General features: G+C 52.5%; 1 protein-coding gene across 1 annotated transcript in view; it reads right to left on the bottom strand.

The window, feature by feature from the left end:
• CORO2A (coronin 2A) overlaps positions 1 to 23,528 on the bottom strand; it is a 53,576-nt gene that overhangs the window by 21,883 nt on the left and 8,165 nt on the right. Inside the window, exon 2 of the mRNA XM_059411218.1 lies at positions 3,663 to 3,863. Within this exon, the coding sequence (XP_059267201.1) occupies positions 3,663 to 3,863 (201 nt within the window). The remainder of the gene's footprint in view (positions 1 to 3,662; positions 3,864 to 23,528) is intronic.

Below are 23,528 nucleotides of genomic sequence, written 5' to 3'. Positions count from 1 at the left end.
GTCACACGATGTAATCAACTGAGGATACGGTGTCATTTGTTTAACATTCTTGCCCCAAATGTATATTATTTATCTCATCATGAGGACAAAAATGTCAAACATCCAAATTTTAAAATGTTCTGTAAAATAGCTGTCCTTCAGCTCCTTAAAAATATCAGGATCATGAAATAAAGTAAAGAGATTTGACAACTAGATATAATGAATGATTCTCAGCTGGATTCTGGGCCAGAAACAAAATTTCTTTTTTTTTTTTTTATTTTTTTTTTTTTATTTTTTTTTTTAAGATTTTATTTATTTATTTGACAGACAGAGATCACAAGCAGGCAGAGAGGCAGGCAGAGAGAGAGGAGGAAGCAGGCTCCCTGCTGAGCAGAGAGCCCGATGTGGGACTCGATCCCAGGACCCTGAGATCATGACCTGAGCCGAAGGCAGCGGCTTAACCCACTGAGCCACCCAGGCGCCCCAGAAACAAAATTTCTATACATACGCATACAGAGAGAAAGATGTACAAGAGATAAAAAGTAAAACTGGCAGAATGTCAGCAAGTGGTGAATCTAAACAAAAGGTTTTAAAACTTCTATTTCTTATGTTAGTGAAATTCTCTTTTCCTTGTTTGCTAAGAATCTGTATCAGGAATGATTACAGATTACTGTACAGGTTACCGAGCTTCACCAATGCTTTTTTCCTGTATTTATGGAGATGACCATTCGGCTTTCTCCTTTCCTTTGTTAATATAATGATTTACATTTATAGATTTATTAATATTAAACTGTCTTGAGTTTCTGGAATAAATCCAATGTGGTTAGAATGTATCTTTTTTAAAATTCACTGCTAGATTCGGTTTGCTAGCCATTTTACATACATCTTGAGTAAGGCTGGCCTGTCATTTTCCTTTCTTGTTCTCTCCTTGGTTTTGGAATCAAGGTCACACTGGCTCACAGAACAAGGAGGGGAGCTGTCCCTCTTTTCCTATTCTCTAGAAATGTTTACGAAAGATTGAAATGATCAGTTCCTTGGAAGTTATACAGCAATGGCCTGTAAAATCACATGAACTCTACAGTATCATCTTTATGTATGCGATTTGTGAAATGTAGCATATAAAAAAGGCATAAAATATAAGTGTTCAGCTTAATGAATTACTGGAAAATAAATTACCCATATATCTGCCACCCTCTCAGGCTAAGACGTGAACTATTGTGAGCAACACAAAGGAGACCCCCCCACCCCCCCACCATGGGACCCTTTCCAATCATAACTCCCCCTTCCCTCAGGTGGTGATAGTTATCCTGGTTTTCTGGACAGTCTCTTGCTTGCTCTTAAAGTTTTTCTACTTACTTATACATCCCTTAAGGTAGAGTTTAATTTAGCCTCTATCTATCTTTACATAAACAGAAGGAGACAGTTTATAATTTGTTTGGTATCTTTCCCTCAAAACTGTCATTAGGATTCACCCATGTTGGGGCACCTGGGTGGTGCAGTCGGCGGAGCGTCCTGACTTGGCTTCAGCTCAGGTCTGATCTCAGCGTCACGAGATCGAGCCCCGTGTCGGGCTCCGTGTGGGGAGCCGTGCGTGCTCAGTGAGGAGACTGCTTGAGATTTTCTCTCCCTCTGCCCCTCCTCCTGCTCTCTCTCTCTAAAATAGATAAATCTTGGGGCGCCTGGGTGGCTGAGTGGGTTAAGCCTCTGCCTTCAGCTCAGGTCATGGTCTCAAGGTCCTGGGATCGAGCCCCGTATCAGGCTCTCTGCTAAGCAGGAAGCCTGCTTCCCCCTCTCTCTCTGCCTGCCTCTCTGCCTACATGTGATCTCTGTCTGTCAAATAAATAAATAAATAAAATATTAAAAAAAAATAAATAAAAACAAAACTAAAAAAATAGATAAATCTTTAAAAAAATGGTGCCTGGGTGACTCAGTCATTTAAGCCTCTGCCTTCAGCTTGGGTCATGATCTCAGGATCCTGGGATCGAGCCCCACATCGGGCTTTCTGCTCAGCGGGGAGTCTGCTTCCCCCTCTCCTGTCCCCGCCTATCTCTCTGCCTCTCGTAATCTCTCTCTCCCTGTCAAATAAATAAATAAAATCTTTTTTTTTAAAGATTTTATTTATTTATTTGACAGAGAGAGAGATCACAAATAGGCAGAGAGACAGACAGAGAGAGAGATGAGGAGAAGCAGGCTCCCTGCTGAGCAGAGAGCCCTATGCGGGACTCGATCCCAGGCCCCTGGGATCATGACCTGAGCCGAACGTAGAGGCTTAACCCACTGAGCCACTCAGGTGCCCCAATAAATAAAATCTTTAAAAGAAAAAAGATTCATCCATGTTGTGGTATGTATGTATGATGTTTCTTTTTCATGATTATGTACGTTCCCTAGTATGGATACATCACGATTTATTTATGTAATACTTCGGACATTTGAGTTTTTGCAGTTCGGTGACAATATGAACCACAATGCTATGCACAGTGTCGTCACTGCATCCTGGTGCACAGAAACACCGCGTGGACATACCTTGCAGCAGAATCTCGGGGTTGCAGGGTGTGTGTATTTTCCTCTCTACTAGAAACTGCCACATGTGTTTCCAAAACACAGGTGACAGTTCACCCTGTCCCCAGAAGCATCTGACAGTTTACGAGCTCCGCATCCTCACCACCACTCACGATTCCTAGCTCCTCACATGTTCCCCGATCTGGTGGTCGTGGTGGTATCTCATTGTGGGTATCTCATTGTGGTATTTCAATGCTGGTGAGATACTCCTCAAGGGGGATTTAAAATTTATCTTTTGTAACTGATTTCTAATTCAGTTCCATTTGGACCAGAAAACCCAGTGTATGAGATTCTATTTTGTATTTATGATTTTAACTTCTGAAGTCCTTCATCGGGGGGCGCGGGACAGGGTATCTAAGCCTGTTGTTCCTTGTTTCAGCTGACTCTAATTCATGGTGGCTCACATGCCTGATCTCACTCTGTAGGAGTTCTGTCCACATATGGGATGCTTTCCTCTGGGGACACTCCCTGTCTGGCTCTGCTGGGAACCAGAGGCACTAGTAGCCAGCATCCTGCTAGTCCCTTTGGACATTCTGTCTTGAGCCGACTCAGGCTCAGTTGGATCCTGAAAAGATCTGCTGTTAGGTTAAGTTATATGAAACTACCCTTTTGGGGTTAAAAAAAAAAACTGTGAAACATCAGCAATTGCATATAGTGTAACCTATACTGGTAACCTTTGCCTACAGGACAAGCTACTGCTTTCTGTTCGCTTCCCGCTTCCCTCTCTCACACTCAAGATTTTCCCTCTCTTGACTCAAGATTTGCTTCTTTTTGTTGGGGAGAGGAGGTGGCTTTGGCCATTTCCCCAACGTCTTGTAAGCCCGGCAATGCATTACAAATTATATCTGATTCGGGAGTGAGCTATTTTGCTGTGGGGTGGAAGACAGGTCTTGGGAGTAGCTAGGCAACTGCTAAAAGCAGAAATCCCAGGATACGTATCTTTTTTTCCCAATGAGGAAACCAAGGCTCAAAGAAGTGAAAGAACTCAAGGTCACATGGCTGGTAAGAGGCAAGGTTAGGATCTGAAGCCACACGTGAGACCAGAAACCCAGGCCTTTCTACTTCCGCTGTCTACACCATCTCCAGAGGGCTGTGTGGGCCCGAAGCTTAGCCGGTGGCCTTACCTGGTTCAAGGGAATGACGAAGAAGGCCCCCCCACAGGAGCACTCAGTCACGACTGCAATGAAACAGGGGTTCACGGCGCAGAAGTGATTGTCTTGGACGCTGTGGGTGATGGGCACCGAGTCGTAGCAGTTCTCCTTGCTGGCTGGTTTGCCAAAGACGTGGCGAAACTTGGAGCTCCGGTACTGGGAATGCCATGACATCTGTGGGAAACGAACAGACAAGGCGGGGCGTGAGGCTCATGGCGCTGAAAGCAGGACACCTGGGGAGCCTCTCTGGAGAGGGCAGGACCAGGGCAGCGGTCAGCTCTATGTGGACAGGGCGCTATCAAGGGCAAGCAAATGAACAGGATGTCATTGCGGTGACTTCTGTGGCTCTGGTGAGATGGTGTATGATTATCCCCCACCTGTTTGCTTGTCATCTCTTCACCTGTCGATCCAAAGGGCAGAAACGCCAGAAAGAAAACTCCCATTTCCTACCGGCCCACCCCACTCCAGCCCAGCGATGTGGGTCACATTGTGTCCTCTGGACCCAGCCTGCCTGGGCTCCAATTCCAGCTTTGCCTCTTACCGGCTGGGTGAGCAAGTAACTTAACTTCTTCGGCCTCAGTTTTCCCATCTGTAAAATGGGGATCACAAAATCATCTGTCTCACAGACTTGTTGTGAGGACCAAATCATAGGTTCCTTGATCTACAGTCATAATTACTACCACGATTATCGTCCAGGCATCTTGAGCTTCCCTAGCTCCTCATTCGGCCTCATATTTGTTCACTGTAGTTACTGAGCGCCACTGCGTGACGAGGCCCTGTACCTGGCACTGGGGAATTGGAGAGAGTAAGCCTGAGCCCGCCTTAGAGGAGTGAAGAATCCTGTGGGAAGATGGGCCACTGGGATCCGGGGTACTACAGATAATAATAAAGATTAGTACATGACAGTCTGGGAGGGCTTCCCAGAGGAAGTGACAAGTGAGTTGTGATTCGAAGGATGAGTAGGAGTTGGCCATGTTGGCAGTGAAAAAGGTAAGGTGGGGGGAAGATGTCCCAGGCAGATGGAACAGCCTGAGCAAAGGCCCTGAGAGAGAAGCAAACATGGAATGTTTGAGGAATGACACGTGGTTTTATAATATTAGCAAGGAAATGTGAGAAAGAAAAAAAAAATATATATATATATGCATACACACAAATAAACATGGATATGGGACGATGGGAGTGAAGAGAGCACAAGCCAGAGGGGTGAGCATGACTAGGTCATGGATGGCAGAAAAGGGTCTCAGCTTCATGAGTGGCCAAACACATGTGGCCTTCCAGCCCTGCTGCGGCCTGGGTCAAACCCCTGACCCCAGGCTCTGGCCCCACTGGGTCTGCCCATCCACGCTCCTCATCTAGGCCAGAGAGAGCCTTCTGGACCCCAAGCCTAGCTGTATTCCTCACCTTCCTCCCCCTACCTGAGGTCACCCTTGGTCACTCTGGACTGACTACCGCCCTACAAAGGCCAAAGCCAGCCTGGCACTCAAGGCCTTCCAGTGAGGTTCCCCTCCGATATTTCAAGATGCACCTTTTCTTGCTCATCTTTTAAAATGTACTTTCTAGATAAAGAACCTTCTAGTTTCCTTTGTACCTGCTCTTGCATTTCCAGTCCCTTGTCTTCCCCCTCTGCTTGGCCTGCCCTTCCCAGTAATCCCTGCACCCATCTCCACAAGTCCGAACCCCCCCTTCTCCAGCACCCAGGGCCCTCCTCCAGAGTCTTCCTTGCTACCTCAGGTAGCAGAGCCCCTGTCCTCTCCTCTCTTCTACCCCCACCAGCTGTGTCTCCTGCCTGCCCTCAGGCCCCTGACACTGCCTGCCCTGATTCCTGCGTCTGGTGTCAGGGGTCACCTACTCTGCCATTGGCAGGTTCTTCAGAGAAAGGCCTGGAGCTCTGCTGCAGGAGTGCCCAGCACAGAGCTCTGCTCACCCCCAGTTTCTAGGAAATTCCCAAGGGCAGGCATGGTTGGCTGGGCACCCCTAGGATTAGCACAAAGAAGGCATCTGCTCTGTGGTTAAGTTCAAAGGCACAAGATTAAACTGTTGACATCAAGAGGTCACGGTGGGGGCGCCTGGGTGGCTCAGTGGGTTAAACCTCTGCCTTCGGCTCAGGTCATGATCTCAGGGTCCTGGGATTGAACCCCATGTCGGCCTCTCTGCTCAGTGGGGAGACTGCTTCCCCCTTTCTCTCTGCCTATCTCTCTGCCTACTTGAGATCTCTTTCTCTGTTAAATAAATAAATAAATAAACAAAATCTTAAAAAAAAAAAAAAAAAGAGGTCACAGTGACTGGGGGTCTGACATGTGAGCCAAACCCTCCACAGGAAGCCCACCAGCCTCCTGGGACAGATCTGTCCTGCGTAGCTCAGACATTTCAACTCTCTTTTCAGGAGATACATTTGCTAGAGCTCCAGGAAGCCGCCCAGAATGCAGGGAGAGACTAATTGACGTCCATCTGGTCCCAGAAAGGATGTAAGAAGCCTTACAGAAGTGGAGAGCACACAAGATAGAAGCACACGGAAAAGCCATGGCCAGGCAATGGGGACAGAGGGAAAATGCAGGAACAAAGAGGTCACCCGGGATTCGGGGGAGCTGAGCTACTGAATGTGTGCTGTCAGGTCCTCCACACAGTGGAGGTGCTCCTCCGACGTGGGTCTGAGCCTCCTAGTGGCCAATTCGATAAGGGAAACCGAGTTGGAAAGGGATTTAATCAGTGTGTGGAAGATATAAGACACATGCTAGGCGTAGCCCATCTTTTCTCTGCCCTGCGTCCTGAGGGAAATGGGTCCTGGGCACCTTCTTACAAAAGAACAGCAAGGATCAAGATGTCCCTAGGCTCTTGGTCATTACATGGCAGCTGAGGAGCTGCCGGGGCTTGGGGTAGGAAAGCAGCGGGCAAGTCAGCAGGCTCAGCTCCAGGCCCCCCAACTCTGCCTCACCTTCAGCAGCCGCAAATGTTGAACATATGGTGTGACAGAGACATAAACCGGCAGAGCGAACCCCTGAGCAAGTGGGGCTGTTTGTCCCCGAGGGCAGTCTATCCGTCCCAACACCCTGTCCTGAGCAGCCCCAACCAGTGGTAGCCTGGTGATGGCCACCTATGCTCAGTGTGGCTGGAGCACAGGAACCCAGGCGGAGAGGTGGCCAGGGAGGCAGGACCCACATCATCTCAGGAGCCAAGGAAAAGGACTTAAACTCTCAGGGCAAGGCAGAGCTGCTGCAGGGATTCCAACAGGCGCCGAGGAGCTGAGCTCACTTTTGGGTGATTCCCTTGATTGCCAAGAGCAAGACAGCATGGAACAGGTGAGAGGTGAGGATCACTGGGGCTGAAGCAGGGCAGAGGGGACAGAAAAGGGGGTCAGGTCCGTGGAAAAGCAAGGCGGGGGGATAAACTGGCGTTTGTGTCAAGTGCTGTGGGCAGTGGGGTAAGAGGGCCGGTGGTGGCTGCAGAAATCACCTTGACCTGAGCGGCATCACCCGTCTGGGGCCCTCCTGCCACCCCTGGTGCTCTCCCTTCACAGCCCGGTGCTCGGCCCCACACTTGAGGGATGGCTCCCTGCCCAGGGTCAGGGTCAGGGTCAGGGTCGGGAGGTCTCAAGAGGCCCAGGCAAGGACCCTCCTTCAGCTCAGTCACTCCACGGTAATGATAACTCACAGTTTTCAGGGTGCTTGCTACGTGCCAGGTGGCATTCCCCGTGCTTCCCTGTATGGACTTAACAGGTAGCTGCTACCTTGCTCCCCAGTACAGAGGCAGAGAAGTTGAGGTAGAGAAGCAAAGGAGAACCCACGTGAGGTCACACAGCGAGCAAGCTGGAGCTGAGGGCTGAAGCGAGCCCCCCACCCCCCGAGCCTCCAGCTCCAGGTTCCCGCAGATATGACGGTGATGAGGAGTCTCGTTCCTACCCATCCCATGCTTGATCTCGCCTCAGCCCGGAAGCAGAGGCATCACAACCGTTCTCACCACCACTTTACAGAAAAGTAAGGCTCAGGAAACTATGCGACACCTTCTGGAAAGAGGGCTCTTTGCTTCCACTGTTGAAGCCAGTAACTGTGGAACAGTGACAGAAAGCTAAAACTGTGTTCACGACCTTCTGTCCCCTTGCCCCCAACTCCACTCCCCAATCTACACCACCCTACCCCACCCCGGGCGCCTTATCTCCCCTGGCAAAGTTCTTCCAGACCTGTTGCCTCAGACGGAAACATGCAGAAGTGGGGCATAGGGCCAAGCCTGGCCGCGTGTCTCCCTCTGCCCGCAGTATGGGAGTATGCACCCATATACGTGGGTGAAGTCTGTGCAAATGTGTGCTGTGTGCAAATGCGTGCATGAGTGCAGCATTCACCATAGGCACGGGTGTGCAAGCACATGAGCATCTCTTTGGGTGTTCGGTGCATCTGGGCGTGCATGGGTGTTATCTGTGCATAAATGAATTTAGGGACTCAGCATTTCAGAGAATGGATTTTATTTCCCCCACAAGCAGGCACTTGCCTGGAAATGTGGACTGCAGTGGGCCCTTGGGACCTGGAGGGCCCTCGCCCATGGGCTGGGCCAGAACGGCCTATCTGGGCCAGGTTTAGCCCATGCCACCAGTCCCGTCCTGCCTGGTGCCATCAAGTGGGCCCACATCAAAGCCACAGCATGCCTTTCTTAGGTGTGGCAGGCTGGCTCACTGGGGCACAAAGTGTATGGGGGGGTGGCTTGTGTGGCTGCTATCCCCATGCGTGTTTAGCAGGCCTGATGCCACGGGATTAGGCTATGGGCTGAAAATTCCCTGCCCCCCCCCCCAAAAGATTAGTCATCTCTGGGTTTTAACGTCCCATTGAGTTTATTTCTTAATGCCTGAGAGAATGGCTTGCTGCCTGTCCCATCCCTTCCAGCTCCCCTGCCAGGTAGGTGCAGGGTCTTGTCCCACTTGAGGGCAAAACTGAGGTGCCGGGGAAGTGCCTTGACCAAGATCACACTAACAGGAGCAATGGGAGGTGGGAAGCAGAAGCCAAGGCTTGCCCCAGAGGCCCCTCTTCCTGCTACACCTTCCTCTCTGACGAGTGTCTCTCTCACTCACACACACACACACACACACACACACACACACACACACCCCTTTCCCACTGGGCCCCCCAAGGCCTGTCTTCCCAGCCTAACCAGGTCTCACTGCAGGACAAGGGTTAGCTGCGGGGTGAGCTGGGTGTGGCACAAACTAGCATTATGGATTATTCTTTAATTGCCTGTTCCTGGCCTCAGGGAAAGCGTGACTTGACCTAATTTAGCATTAGACTCAGGCGAGAGTAGGGGTCTGGTGCTGCTGGTTACTATGATCCCTTTGTAAGCTTGTGGTTCCTCATGGAAGATTTGCAGTGTTATTTGTTCTCTTAAGACCTGCCCTGTGCTTGTGCCTTGGGAGGTCAAAAATCACCATGCTTAGGTCAATGCAGTTAACAGAGGGGAACTAGAACCATGGTTTCCTAGGCTTAAAAAAATGCAAAAAGGAGTGCCTGGTTGGCTCAGTGAGTTAAAGCCTCTGCCTACGGCTCAGGTCCTGATCTCAGGGTCCTGGGATCAAGCCCCGCATCGGGCTCTCTGCTCAGTGGGGAGCCTGCTTCCTCCTCTCTCTCTGACTGTGTCTCTGCCTACTTGTGATCTCTGTCAAATAAATAAAAATCAAAATCTTTAAAAAAAAACAGAGAAAGAAAAAGAAAAAAGACTACGGTAAGAAAAAGAATACTCTGAAGGTGATCTACAAAGACCAAGAGTTAACACCTAATTATGGGTGGGTCCCTCACCTTGACTCCAATTCCTGACCAAACTATTATCCATCATAGAGCTTATCCTGACCTTGACTCCAAACTTGACAGGAAATCTTTCTCTTTCATCCTGAATCCTTATCAGGGCCTCTGATTCACGCCTGAAGGAGGCAGGACACCTGGATCAGGAAGCAAGGCCCAAGTGAGGTTCAGGCACCCTGCTGTCGACACGTGTCTCTGCTTAACCAGCCATTCCCAAGGAGGCTTCCTTTCTCACCAGGCAGAAAGAAGAAACCACAGGTCTTAGTGACCTCCTGCTAGTGAGAATTTTATCCACAGTTTCTGCTCACGAGTTTCTGCTCATCTGAGGCCAGGCCCTGGTTTATTTGTCACTTCTTGGCATAATCTCTATTTTTGCCTTCCACGGGCCAGCAATAGGGTCTGCAGTGACACAGCGGGAGCCAGGGACCTGGGGCCTCAGGGTCTCACCCCACTGGCTGTTTTCTTCCTTCCTTCAGAGCGAGAAGAGGCCTCGTCGCTCTCCACAGAAGCAGGGGGATCACGTGTCCTGGCTTGCCCGGGATGTGGGGAGAAGAGTTGGGGGACGTACTCCTGATGCTAAAATGGAAAATGCCTGGGAAAGTCCTGGGCAAACAGGGGCAAGTTGGGCACCTCACCAACCTCAGGGGTTTCCAGAAAACTCTTATCTGATTCACAAACAACGATTCTGAGTCACTTGTAACCTTGACTCTGGCAACCTGCTCATTGAGGCCCAACATCCTGAACCAGAGCACGGCACTTTCAAAGCAGAACACAAGGTCTGTCAAGGAAGGTGAAGCTGCCTTAATTCAATCAGCAAGCTTCATCTGCTGTTGGTGCACTGCTTCTTCTGGGCCAGGCCTCGTGCTGACACCGGGGTGCAGGGACGGGAGATGGGCAGTGCTGTCCCTGCTCTGCGCCTGTGGACGCCACCCAGGGACATGGCCGAGGGCAGGAAGTTGGGAGATGGCGTGATCTTAGCCTGCTAAAGCACGGGGCCGCGGGCTGCGACTCTGAAGGCACATGAGCATAAGGGACATCAGATCACTGGGTGTGGGACCCCCACCCCGGCTCTGTCTGACACGGGGCCCCTGTGGCTTCTAGATTAAAGCCACAATGAAGTACAAGGAAATAAAATGTAAAATGCAGCTCCTCCATCACCTTTGCAACGTTCCACGTGCCCTACATGTGGCTACTGGGTACCCAGTTAACAGTGTAACTACAGAGTAGGTCCCCCACACCTATGTGACTTTGGGTGGGTGACTTCACTTGTTTGTTCCTTCACCAGCAAAATTCGGCACAGTAACAATTAACAGCTACCGCATCGCTTACTTTGCACAAGGTAGGCTCCGTGTCCTAACTCAATCCTCAAAGCAATCCCCTGTTATCATCCCATTTTTACAGCGGAGAAAGCTGGGGCCCCAGAGAGGTTAAGCAGCTTGTCCAAAATCACACAGCGGCTGAGCTTGGCATTTGAAGCCAAACTGTTGAGTCCTGGGTCCACACTCTCTCACGGGGCTCCCTGGACAATTAAATAAGATAATCCACACAGCATATGGAGTGATGCTGGGTGCATACTTAGTGGTCAACAAATGTTTGCTGTTAAGACTGCTGTGGTCCCAAATTTACCGCACTCTAGGACGTGATGTCGTATGTGTTGAGGGCCCAGCATTTTGGAGATCTGAGTAAAAATCCCAAACCAGAAAGTACAAAGCAGCCCCCTAGGCACAGAGTTCTGACCCCTGGTGCCCACCACGGTGGTGGAGAGCGCAGACAAGCACTCATGAAAAGCTAACTAGTAATCCCTCTTGGTCGAGAGGAACCTGAAGAGTGTATGTGTGCATCTCCCCGGCAGGGTCAAAGCCCTCGGAGGGAAAGCCGGCGGCCTCGCTCAGCCCTGTGTCAAGGAGGCTGGGGTTCCTGGTGGGTTCTGGGTGGGAGCGGTGCTGGGCAAGACAGGGGAAGCCTTGGGATTTCCTCCATCAGCACAGCCCAGCTGGCAAGTAAAAACAGCCCCGTCTCCAGGCTCTCTCTGCTGTGGGGCCCCTCCCCTGCGCCCATCTCCCTTCTTCCAGGTCTCCAGTCCTTCTGGTCCAGCACAGATGCCTCCCGGCAGGCCCACAGGAAATACAGCCTGAGTCACAGACAGAGCCAAGAAAATGCCTCTCTCCTCCTGATGAGATTAGGCCCAAGGGAGTGCTTCCTCCTGACATCTGACACTGCCCAGAGCCCTGGCACCAAAGAGGGGCAGGGCACCTCCAGGGACAGCCTGACCTCCTCTGCCCCATGGCCCCCCACTGTCCTCTACCCCTCCCTCAAGTCTTGCAAAGCCTGGCCAGCCTTTTCTCTGGGCCTCACTCCCTTTCTGCCCCTACCCCAGCCCAGGGCTCCTTTCCTGACCTCACTCAGACACCATCATTTCCCCTAAGACCTACCACCCCAGATCCCCTCTGTCCTCAGAATCAAGCCCCCTGCTGGATTTGGGGTGTGGGGCCCCACACTCCACCGGCCACATCTCATCTCCACAAACTCAACCTTTAGCCAAAATGGTTTATCTGCCTTCCCCTCAAAGCACCGTGTTTTCCCCAGGCACACCATCTTTGCTCATGTCCCCTTCTCTCTGCCTGGAAGCAAATCAGCCCACGCTAAGTACTTAACTGGGCTCCTAGGATGCTCCTCGTTTCCCTCCACCTTCCTGGGCCCAATAGAACCACCACCAGCTCACCAGCCAGAGCACTCTCTATTCTCTGAAGCAGCCTAGAGCATGGAGAGAGGAGAATCAGGTTCAAATTCTGGACCTCAACCTGTCTCTGGGCCTCAGCATCCGCATGGGTAAAAGGGTATCCTACGATCCACCTCATGGAGGCTTACCAGGCATTGAACAAGGTAACGGCTGTAAAATACCTTGCAAACCTCTGGTACCAAGAAAGAGCTCAGCTGTGGTTGTGTTCTTCCCTCCCAGGTCCTGCTGCCCACGCTCCTGCCTGCTCCCTCCGTCCAGCCTTCCAGCCATCCGGCCATCAGACTGCCAAGTCCGAATGGTTCTCCCCTCTGCTTTGCCCACACGCAGGCCAGATCCCACAAGCATGTACCGGGGTGGGGGCACGGTGCAGGGGGACTCACCTGGCTCCTGGACTCCTGCACTCACGCCATGAGCCTCTTCTGAACCCCTCTCTGGACACAAGGAACAGTGGGCAGGGCAGGGGGTGCGCTGAGCCTGTAATTTTCCTAGTTGGTATGCTGGTCAGGTGGGAGAGCCCTGATTCTGACACCAGTCTGCTCCCTGACCTTGGGCAAATCTCCATCCCCTCTAAGGTTTCGTTTTCTCAGGCAGGTAATACTCTTACCTTGCCCGACTGTTAGGACGGTCCACTAAAGCTCTGCAGCCCACATGCACCAAAACCCGGGACTGGGAGGACGACGGGGCTACCTATCAGCTGTCCTAGTCCTTGGAGGCCTGGGGCCCTTCTTGTCTTGCTCCTCCAGAGAGACAGAACCCGGCTTCTTCCTGTTTATTCCCCTAAGTCAGGCCCAGACCAAAACTTCAGGCAGCTTTATTGCCCCACAATCTCCTTATCTGAGAGTTTCAAGAGACAAGGGTCACTGGGGACTTTCTAAAGCCACCTTCAGGAGGGTGACAACCTGGAGGTTCCACTGCTTCCTCACCATTCATCTCCCAGCGGAGCTTCTGAATCTGTCTTTGGACAGAGAGGGCCACTGAGGCCCGGACTGGGAGAGTGCCTGGCTCAGGGTTCCACAGTGAGCAGAAGCCCTCCAGCCCCTGTTCTGGGATGGGCACCTGCCAGCGGCAGGGGCCACCTCCAGCCCACAGCTCAGCTCCCACCTTGCCATGTTGCTGGGACCCTGGGGCCCAGGGGGACTCCAACCTGCATTCCTGGAGCCCTCCCAGAGCTTGGCTTGTGCTGGGCACTATAGGGGGAGAGGCGACGATGACCCTGGCAGGGACTTCTGCCCTCCAGGGGGATCAGGTAGATGGGAGAGGCCAACATGGAACCAGTGAGCTCAGTTCAGGGCGAACGGGACTGACCAGGCTGCAGCGGGAAGGTGGGAATCCCAGGAGTGGGTGAGAGCCTCGGGGCAGGTCTGTTTGAGGCCAGCCTGAAAGGCTGAGTCGGGTGAGCTGAGCACAGAGTGATGGGGGACGGGGGTGCGTGCTGTAGGTGGAGGAAGTGAAAGACACAGCCAGGGAACGAACCACAAGGGGTCAGGTCTGGTTGGGGTCTGGGCAAGGGAGCAGTGAGGGCCCCGCCAACGGCTCCGAATCTGGCTAAGGCCTTGGCACCTGAGACCACGGGAAGATGCCAGTTTGAAACCAGTGGTGTGGCGACGTGACGGCTGCCATAAAATGTGGGTCCGGCTATTAGGTAGTTAGAATGTCTGGCCAGAGGAAGTATTTTCTTTCCTCAACTTTCAGCTTGTATCTAAGGAAGAAACAGGTGGGTGAGTGGGTCTTGTTTCATGGCTGGTTGTAGTCGGCTGGAGGGGGAAGCCGTGGGGCATGAAGAGGAGGAGGGGGGAAGAAGATTCCGAGGACTTCCTTGTCTGGGCTTGGGAGGAAAAGAGCGTGCCTGACTGGGGGAGAGCGCAGAGCCTTGGGCTTGCTGGCCAGGAGTCAAGGACTGACCTGTCTCCACAGGTGTCAGCAATTTGAGAGAGCCACGGAGCCGGGAGGCCTGGCTCGTAGGTCACATCTCAGTCAGCAGCTAGGACTTTACATCAAAAAATAGTCTCGGGGCGCCTGGGTGGCTCAGTGGGTTAAGCCTCTGCCTTCGGCTCGGGTCATGATCCCAGGGTCCTGGGATCGAGCCCCACATCAGGCTCTCTGCTCAGCGGGGAGCCTGCTTCCTCCTCTCTCTCTGCCTGCCTTTCTGTCTGCTTGTGATCTCTCTCTCTCTGTCAAATAAATAAATAAAATTTTAAAAAAATTAAAAAAAATATAGTCTCCTTTTCCCCCTCAACCCATTCCTGTGCTGAGTCCCCAGATACGCCTGAGGGCCAGCCTGCCTGTTTCCTGCTCCTGCCTGGGCAGCCCAGCCCAGCACATGGGCGGGGGGTGGGGCACTGGCTGTCCCTTCCTGCTTCTCTGCCCCCCTGCTTAGGAACGCGGACATAATGCTTGGCCTTCACCAATTCTTCAGGTAGCAGCTGCAACAGCGGCCAGGGGAGGACAGCCAGGCCACCATCCCCCCAACTTCCACCCTCCCTGAGCTCCTCCTGAATCATCTGTTTGGACTGGGCCCATGGACCAGGGAGGGCAGGCCATCCACCAGAGCCCAGGCTGAGGAGGCCCCTCTGGCCCAAGACAGACTCTCTGCTAGGACTGGTGCCCGTATCTCATGCACATTCTGCGTGAAGCTTTCCAAGAGCAGGTCTCAACCCAAGGGTGCACCAGAATCACCTGGAAGGCTGATTCACTCCCCAGATCACTGGGCCCATCCTGGAGTTTCTGAGTTAGCAATTCAGTAGCAGCACCTGAAAACCAGCATTCCCAACAAGTTCCCAGGTGACCATGAAGCAGTTGACTGGGGACCACCCAGAGCCCCTTCGGGTGGACACAGCGAGCTGTGCTCCGCTCAGAGCACTTCTCTGAGGTTACACAACCACGAGACAGCAGGAACCTGTCCTCCAAACGCTCCAGGAGCACACAACCGCTTCCTAACTGGGGGCCACTGGGGGCTGTGATTCTTGCCTTTCCATCTCGCAAATATTCTCGGTGTACAAATGGGAGGGTCAGGCCAGTCCTCAAGAACCAGCGGGTGCTCGGCAGCTAGCTTCACCCTCTGAACTGCAGGCATCAAGGTCAGGTGGTCAAGACACAGGCTTCAGAGTCAGAGACCCAGAGAGAAACCCAGACTCTCCTTCTCTAGATCTTGCAACTACATGGGCACCGACCTCTCCCCACGTTGCTATGAAATGGCGCTATGGTTGCTATGAAAAGGCTGAACAGAGCGGTTAGACCGGCACACAGTGAGTCCTCAACAAACGGCAACAACTGGTGGGCCAGGGAGGGATGTGCGGAAAGATATTAAAACCTGTGTCTCAGTCTTCCCATCTGTAAACTGGGGTCAACGACAGAACCTAACTTACAGGGAAACGGTAAGGATTCGATGAGTTTATTCCTTTAAAATGCCTTACAGTGGGTGCCTGGGTGGCTCAGTCGGTGAAGCATCTGCTTTCAGCTCAGGTCATGATCTCAGGGTCCTGGGATCGAGCCCACATGCTCAGTGGGGAGTCGGCTCCCCCTGCTTGCGCATGCGCTCTCTCACTTTCTCTCTGGCAAATAAATAAATAAAATCTTTCTAGAAAACCATTTAAAAAATATAAAATAAAATGCCTTAAAGCAATGCCTGGCATGGGGGCAGCTCCGACAGGAGCTCCTTTTTGTCAAGGGCGGTAATTTCAGCACCTGAGCGCACACTTTTCATTAAGGCATGTCAGCAAAACCATCCATTAAAGAACAGAATAGGCTATTGTGAGATCAAAATTTAAAAATCACAGTGGTGCTGGTTGTACAAACAGCATGAATGTACTCCAGGGCACAGAACTAAAAATGGTTACAATGGCAAATTTTATGCGATGTAAATTCTGCCCCAATAAGAAAGGAAGAAAAGAGCTAGCAGCCCCTAGGTATCCGGCTGGCTCTCCCCTGGCTCTCCCAGGCCATCAGCCGGCTCCACCCTTCCTGCTCTACTTTCCCCGGGAGGACGTCCCCCCCCCCTTTTTTTTTAAGATTTTATATTTATTTGAGAGACAGAATGAGAGAGAGAAAGAGAGAGAGAACGAGAGGGGGGAGGGTCAGAGGGAGAAGCAAGCTCCCCACTGAGCAGGGAGCCTGATGTGGGACTCTATCCCGGGGCTCCAGGATCATGACCTGAGCTGAAGGCAACCAACAGTCGCCCAGCCGACTAAGCCACCCAGGCCCCCCTCCCACCCCTTTCACTCCTGGCTAGTGGGGCCTTCTCTGCCCGCACTGCCCTCAGCAGAAGGGGCTGCGATAGGGCGAGTGTCCTCACAACTTTCCCAGGCCCTTTCAGGAAAGGCCTGGAGGAGCTGTGCCTGGACAGAGGAGTTCTCTTCCCATCCCCTTCCTGCAGGCTTCCTGACCCTCTGCGGGCCTGGCTCCTGCTGCTCTTGGGGCAGAAAGAGCTGAGGGAGCAGTATCGGCTCACAGGGACTCTCCCTGGGCTTGGCTGGGTTTCCCACTCTGCGCAGGGAAGGCACAGATATGTTCTGAGACCAGGGGCCCAGCTCCAGTCTGCTCTGCCTCCGTTGGCTGTGTGACCCTGTTCAAGTCATTGCCCTCTCTGGGCCCCAGGGCCCGATCTGTACAATGGGAGTGTGCATCTCTGCTTGCCGCAGTCCTGAGGCTTTAGGGAGGCTCTGAAGGGAGAACAGGGTGGGGGGGAGGGGGCACATGTGCTTTGTTTCTTTACTGTGTGGTATGACCACATGGAGAGGAGGCAGAGATGGCTACAGACACAGTCGGGACTGGCTCAGGCACTGGTCTCACCACATACCCGCTGGGACACCTTGGGCAGGCTAGTCAACCTCTCAGGTCTTAGGTTTTGTTATCCTAAAGTAGTAAATGAGTTCATATATGGCCAGCACTTAGAACACTGCCTAGAACATGGCAAATCCAAGATAAATTCAAAATAAGTAATAATAGCATTCTACTGAGTACTCACTGTGGGCTAGGCACTTCCCTACTGTATTTAACTGTATTAATGGGTTGAAATGAACGTTTAACAAAAATGCATAAGGTGACCAGAGCTTACAGATTAAACCAGAAGCACAAAGTGTCCATGTCGTTTTTTCTCCTCCATGTGGCAATGCTTAAAGATCTAAAGACTTGGGGGTGGAGGGGATCACCTGTGTTGGGAGGCAGCCGAACCCCCTTAACAGGCTGGCAGCAGAGAAAACCTTGTGCCCCTCCCCCAAGCCCTCTGTGCTGATTTAAAGCTCTAATTCTTATCTAATCTAATTCTGAGCCAGACGCACTCACTCCTGCTCTCAAATGATCTTATTACATCTGGGGCAAAAAAACAGGACTGCCCAGCCTCGGGGACCTGGGTGGACATCCAGCCCAGCTCTCAGTCCTCCTTTCCACACCATTCTGTCTGAAAAGTCTGAGGGTCTTGGCTTGTACCATTCTAGTGATGGGAAGCTCACTCCTTCCGGGAACAGGGCAGATCCACTGTCACACTTCCTTCTCCCACTGAGTGGAAATCCCCAGTTCCCCTGCCTCTGTTCCTCCAGCTCTACCAAGGGCACCCACGGCCTTCGCCCCATGGCAACCTTTCAGACAGCTGAGGCCCCTGACCACGTGGCCCTGCACTGGGTCCATGCAGGGAGGGGGAGTTTCTTGTATGACTCAGGTTCCCATCTCCCCACTTTCATCGCCTCCCCATAATGTTCCGAGCTGTCCCCATTTGACACCTAGGTTGGAGCCCAAACCAGACTCAAATCCTCCAGATGGGGGCTGAGAACTACTCAGTGGAGCAGGTACCCCCCAAAGACCCTAGATTCACTTCTTAGAATAGTAGCACTGGCCAGACCTCAAGAGCTCATGGGGTACAGAAAGGGAAATTGAGTCAGCTTGTCCGGGGACATCCATAAAGGGCAGAACCAGGAATGGGATCTGGATTTCTGGCACCCCAGCCTGGGAGAGTCCTCTAAGACATGGAACAAAGTTCCCTTTGATCCTGTGACTGGATACAGTACCAAATATTTTTTTCCTTATCTGTGTTGCTGTTCTCAGAGGGACAGATTCCAAGCATGGCTGGGGAAGAAGGCTTCTAATTGTGAGGCGCGGGGGTGGGGTGGGGTGGGGTGGGGTGGTCATTCACCGCAGCTGGACCCTCCCGAGACTCAGACTTTGAAAGGTGGGCTGCATTTCTCCAGACTGCGGTTTACGCTGAGAAGAATGGGGCTTCTTAGGGTCAGGCGGGGAGACAGACCCCAAGTCTTTGCTGCCAGAAAGGTCAGCACAGCCGCAGCCCCACAGTGGGAAAGGTGAATGGGGAAACATAGACTCACACTACATTCTTCATGCCTCCTGCCAGAGACAGATTCCTGTGCTGGGTTCTGTGGACCCAGAGGTAGCAATGGGGTGTCTGCCCGGGGAACAGGCAGAAGAATGGAGAAATCACACCCTACCTGAACAAATCACAAACGAGGTGATTTGTCAGAAGGGGCAGCTGCAGAGAAAGGACCAGGAAGTTAGAGCAGGGAGGCTTTTTTTTTTTTCCTGATCATGTACTTTTCGAAAGAGAAAAAAATGAACCCCACCCACCAATATTTTATATTTTATACACGTTACTACTCTCAGGAGCTACGAGGCACAATGTATACATGAGGCGAGATTCATCGCTAACCAGAGTGACTCTAAAGCTGTATTTCAAATAGCGCCCCTCCCCCCAATTTAAAAAACAGCTTGGGCTGACTTCTTATCAGATTGGATTAGTTTGTCACTGTTTTTTTTCCCCCTCTTCGTGTGGCTGCGGATGTGACCATGGCCAGAAACCCAAGTGTTAATTTCTTGTCCAATAGTACTCATATTATTAGAACCACTAACAACCCACTGTTCAGATAGCAATCTTCTTTTTTTTTAAAGATGTATTTATTTGACACAGGGAGAGAGTGAGAGCACAAGCAGGGAGAGTAGCAGGCAGAGGCAGAGGGAGCAGCAGGCTCCCTGCTGAGCAGAGAGCCCGATGCGGGGCTCCATCCCAGGACCCTGGGATCATGACCTGAGCCCAAGGCAGAGGCTTAACCCACTGAGCCACCCAGGCGCCCTCAGATGGGAATCTTCTAAAACCACTTGTCCATTTTGTGATGATTAGTTTTGTTCAAACTGGTTAATATAATCCACAAAGCCAATCTGGATTAATTAGTCTGGATTAATTTGGATTAATTTGGATTCATTAACCAGGTTAAATTAACTATACTGAGCTCCCGAAAAGAGAGCAGGGGCATGCTTGCCATCCCTTCTCAGAGTACTTTCCCCTTCTCTGCATAGACTTCCAGAGACACGAGACACGAGGCTGTCTGACGGCCTGAGTGGTGTCGGTGGGTCTGCATCTCCCAACCTTGAGCAAAGCCGAATGATCGTCTCGATAGAGCTCTTCCCTGCGCCCCAATAAGAGTTTGCACCCCTCACTTGGGAGGCCACCAGAACAGAAGCCGGGGAGACCAGCAGGATTTTCAGGCTGCACAGGATGGTAGAGATCGTCTAGTCTAACCCCCTCCCCTTACAGGTGAGGAAACAAGGCCTGGGTGAGGGATGTGACTAGCCCACCGCAGAGCCCAGAGAGAACACAAATGTCTAGTTCTTGATGTGCAAACCAGCTGCTTCCATGTCCCCGCCTCAGTCCAGCCCCTTCCTTGGCCATTCTCGGCTCCCTGCCCCTCTCAGCCCTCTGCAGCTGTATCCCCCGTGCCACGAGGTCGGCCACTGGCTCTGAGGCCGGCTGAAGGTGGCAAGGAGGTGATGTGTGTCCCAGTCAAGTTATAGGTGCTATCAGGATGGGAAGGGGGGACACAGGGAGCCATCAGTAGGCCACGGTTCTAAGAGTCACTCTGCTTCCCTGGGTTCCTTGTCTGTGAAATGGGACCAGTCAAACCCAGCTCCTGGGTTTGCTCTTTGGATACCCATGAGGTCCCCTTGATGTCTGTGGGCTGGGAAGTGACCCCTGAGGGGTGCTACGGTTATCTTGACACTCTGGAAGGTTTTGTTTAGGCGATGGGATCCAGGGGGTGAGATCTAGAGTCTGTGGAGTCTACCTCCGACTGCCAACCAGAGCCCTGGACACTGCAGGGCTTGGAGCCCCGGCAGCCCAGTGGTCCCCCGAGGTGCCGACCCAGGCCTGGTGTGGCGGTGGGCACCTGTGGGCATGGATCCCGGGCCTTCCAAGGCAGACCTTAAGTCCTGCTGCTGTCTCCACAGCTCTGCTCTCTGCTGCTCTCATCCGCCTCATCTCCACATCCCTCTCCCCTCGCCCACGCTGTCTTCCTAATCTCCCCACCTGACTTCTAAGCGGAGTCCCATTTGGGCGACCCTGAGACAGAAGCATCCCTTCTTCCAAAACCTTCAGTGGCTTCTCCGTTGGGCATTCGAAGCTGAGGTGTGGCCCAGGAGTGAACCAAGGAGAGAGGTGGGGGCAAGGTGGGGGAGAGAAAGGGGGACAAGGGCAGCAGGGCTGGGTGCAGACAAGAAGGGGGTGCGATCTCCTCCCTCCCTCCCTCCCGTTCTTTTTTTTTTAATTTTTAAAATTTTTTTATAAACATACTCTCTATAGCTCTACAATACCTCCCTTTCTTTTTAAAGATTTTATTTATTTGACAGAGAGAGACACAGCGAGAGAGGAAACACAAGCAGGGGGAGTGGGAGAGGGAGAAGCAGGCTTCCCGCTGAGCAGGGAGCCCGATGAGGGGCTCCATCCCAGGACCCCAGGATCACAACCCAAGCCGAAGACAGTCGCTTAATGACTGAGCCACCCGGGTGCCCCGGCGGGGGTGCATTTTCTATAGAGAACTTAAAAACAATAATAAGACTAAAAGTCTGACCTGTTATTATCATGATCTGCCTGCAATTCTCAACAGAAATGACAAAACACTCCCCTCTGCCAGGCCAGGCTGCTCCCGCCTCCTCTGCCCTTGGTGACTGCCCAGGACTGGATACTACGCCCTGGACCGAGCCAAACTGGACTGTGTTTGCCACAGCCCGAACAGGCTCAGCGTGCTCCCCGTCAGCAGCCCTGGCTTACACTGGTTCTCTTGCCAAGTCCCTCCAGCGCTCCACAGGCCCCGCTGCTGCCACAAGGTTCAGCTTAGTGGCTCCCCTTCGTTGTCTTCCCACATGCATCCCTGTGCACTCCTTGGCTAGCCACAGCTCCCCCCGCCCCCCCGCCCAGGCCATGTGCGGACCCCGCAGCATCAGGTTCTCATCTCCCAAGGAAGACCGAGGAAAGGAAGCACCCCGTGCGATCTGGAACCTGCAGCACGGCAAAGCATACTAGCAGAGTCCCTGTCTCCCTGTGTGACCTCAGATCCATCCCAGATCCTCTCCAGCCTCAGTTTCCCCCTGTCCAAGGGCCGTATCCTCTCCAAAGGCCCTCCTTTCCTTGTCCTCAGTCACCCATTTCTCTTGGCCACACCCTGCACTTTGCCACCCTGTGAAAACGTTCCACCTGCTTCCAAAGTCACTAATCCAAGCGCCCCCTTGCTGACCGCCCATTGGGCGCTGCCTCAACTCCACTGCCAAGACTGGACACAGCCTCTCCATGAGGCCAGCTCCGGGATGGCGTCTGGGCCATCCAACCTCAGCCGCTTTCTTGTGTCCAGTGATCTGGGACACCCGCCCACAGCTCTGCCCCCGAGAGACGCCTCCTCTACCTCATCTCCGCCCATCTGCCTCTCTCTCCTCTCCATCCACGAGGTCCGTCACCTCATCCTCGCCAGAGACCTCTTCGCCCACTGACCTCTTTTCCCATCAGCCACCAAAAGTCTGGTGCTGGATGAACCAGGATACTTAAGGAGGGCTGGGGAAAAAATGGACAAAACCCAAACCAGGACATGTATCAGTGGGGTGACAGCTTTCCCACTACAGCTCTTCTCCTCCCGGGACCCTTCCCTCTGCAAGGCAGGTCTTGTGACGGCACAGCCAGATCCCAGCGGTTGCCCGGGTGGCCTCCTCCTCCTCCTCCTCCAGCTGCCCATCACCAGCGCTCCTTGTACACCATCTACCCAGCTCTCATCCCACTGCTACCAGCGGCTCTCACCTGCACACACTCGCCTACCTACCATCTTGGCCCCTATCTTATCAGAAGATGCCCATCTGAGCATGTCACTCCACAGCCACTGCTCCAAAAGCCCAAGGGTCTGGCCCACTCCACCTCTCTGGCCTTACCTGCCCAGGAATCAGAGCTGGAGACACTCAGAACTTTCAAGTCCTCAGAGGTCCCCGTCTGTCAGCCTCAGCATTGTTTCCTTGGTCCAGCAGCCTCCACTTCCCCCTGACTGGTCTTTGAGATCAGTTCAAAAGTCCTTCCTTTGGGGCATCTGTGGGGCTCAGTCAGTTAAGCGTCTGCCTTTGGCTCAAGTCATGATCCCAGAGTCCTGGGATCGAGTCCCACATCGGGCTCCCCACTCAGCAGGGAGCCTGCTTTCCCTTCTGCCCCTCCTCCCACTTGTTCTCTCAATCTCTTTCTCTCTAAAATAAATTAAAAAAAAAAGAAGAGTCCTTCACTTAGAATAGCCTTTTGCAGTTGACCCTGAACTGGACACATTCTCTGCTCTGTAAGCTTTGATGCCGTCTCTTCCCCAACAGGCACCTGTTGCAGGTTTTGTGGGACGCGAGGATTACTGTCTGTTGCCTCTGGTCTGGGACCCCACCACGGCAGCACCTATGTCTGTTCTGCGGTGTGCTGTAACCCTAGCGCCACGCCGGGGTTCACAGGCACTCGGTGACCCATACGCAAATAAAGGTCTCATTCATAAGAGTAAATCGAAAAACAACTTTGTAGGAAATGAATGTGTGGGCCTTTCTGGGTGAGGCTCTAGGGTGATTGATCTGTGTGGGGCAGGTCTCTGTGGTCCCTCTCCAGGGTGGGCCGTAAGTCAACCTAGTCCTGATAATGATCATTAACAAGGATGAGGTTAATGAACCAGCCAAGAAGCTCTCTGAGCTCTTTCCTGTCCATTATCTCTCCAGCTCCCCTCCAGGCCTTCCCCCCATTACTCATATAGCCCTGGGCGTTTAATGACCAGTCCACAGGGGCATTTCTGAACTCCGAGCTGGTGTTATGTTCATTTTGCAATGTGAACACTGTCTTCTTCGGAAGGGCCAGCACTCAGGAGCCTTTGCTTTGTGAGGTTGGGTGAGGAAAAAGTGATGGATGGGTTCAAATCCCAGCTTTATCTTTTGCTGGCTGTGTGACCCTGCAAAAATCCCTTAACCTCTCTGGGCCCCTGTTTCCTGATCTGTAAACAGAGGACAAGACTATCTAGCCAGGAGGTTGACAGAAGATTAGATGAGTATATGTACATT

This window comes from Mustela nigripes, chromosome 9, assembly GCF_022355385.1.
Source record: "Mustela nigripes isolate SB6536 chromosome 9, MUSNIG.SB6536, whole genome shotgun sequence".
NCBI classification, from domain to species: domain Eukaryota; kingdom Metazoa; phylum Chordata; class Mammalia; order Carnivora; family Mustelidae; genus Mustela; species Mustela nigripes.
The sequence above is the reverse complement of the archived record's forward strand: the minus strand, read 5'-3'. Positions and strand labels throughout refer to the sequence as shown.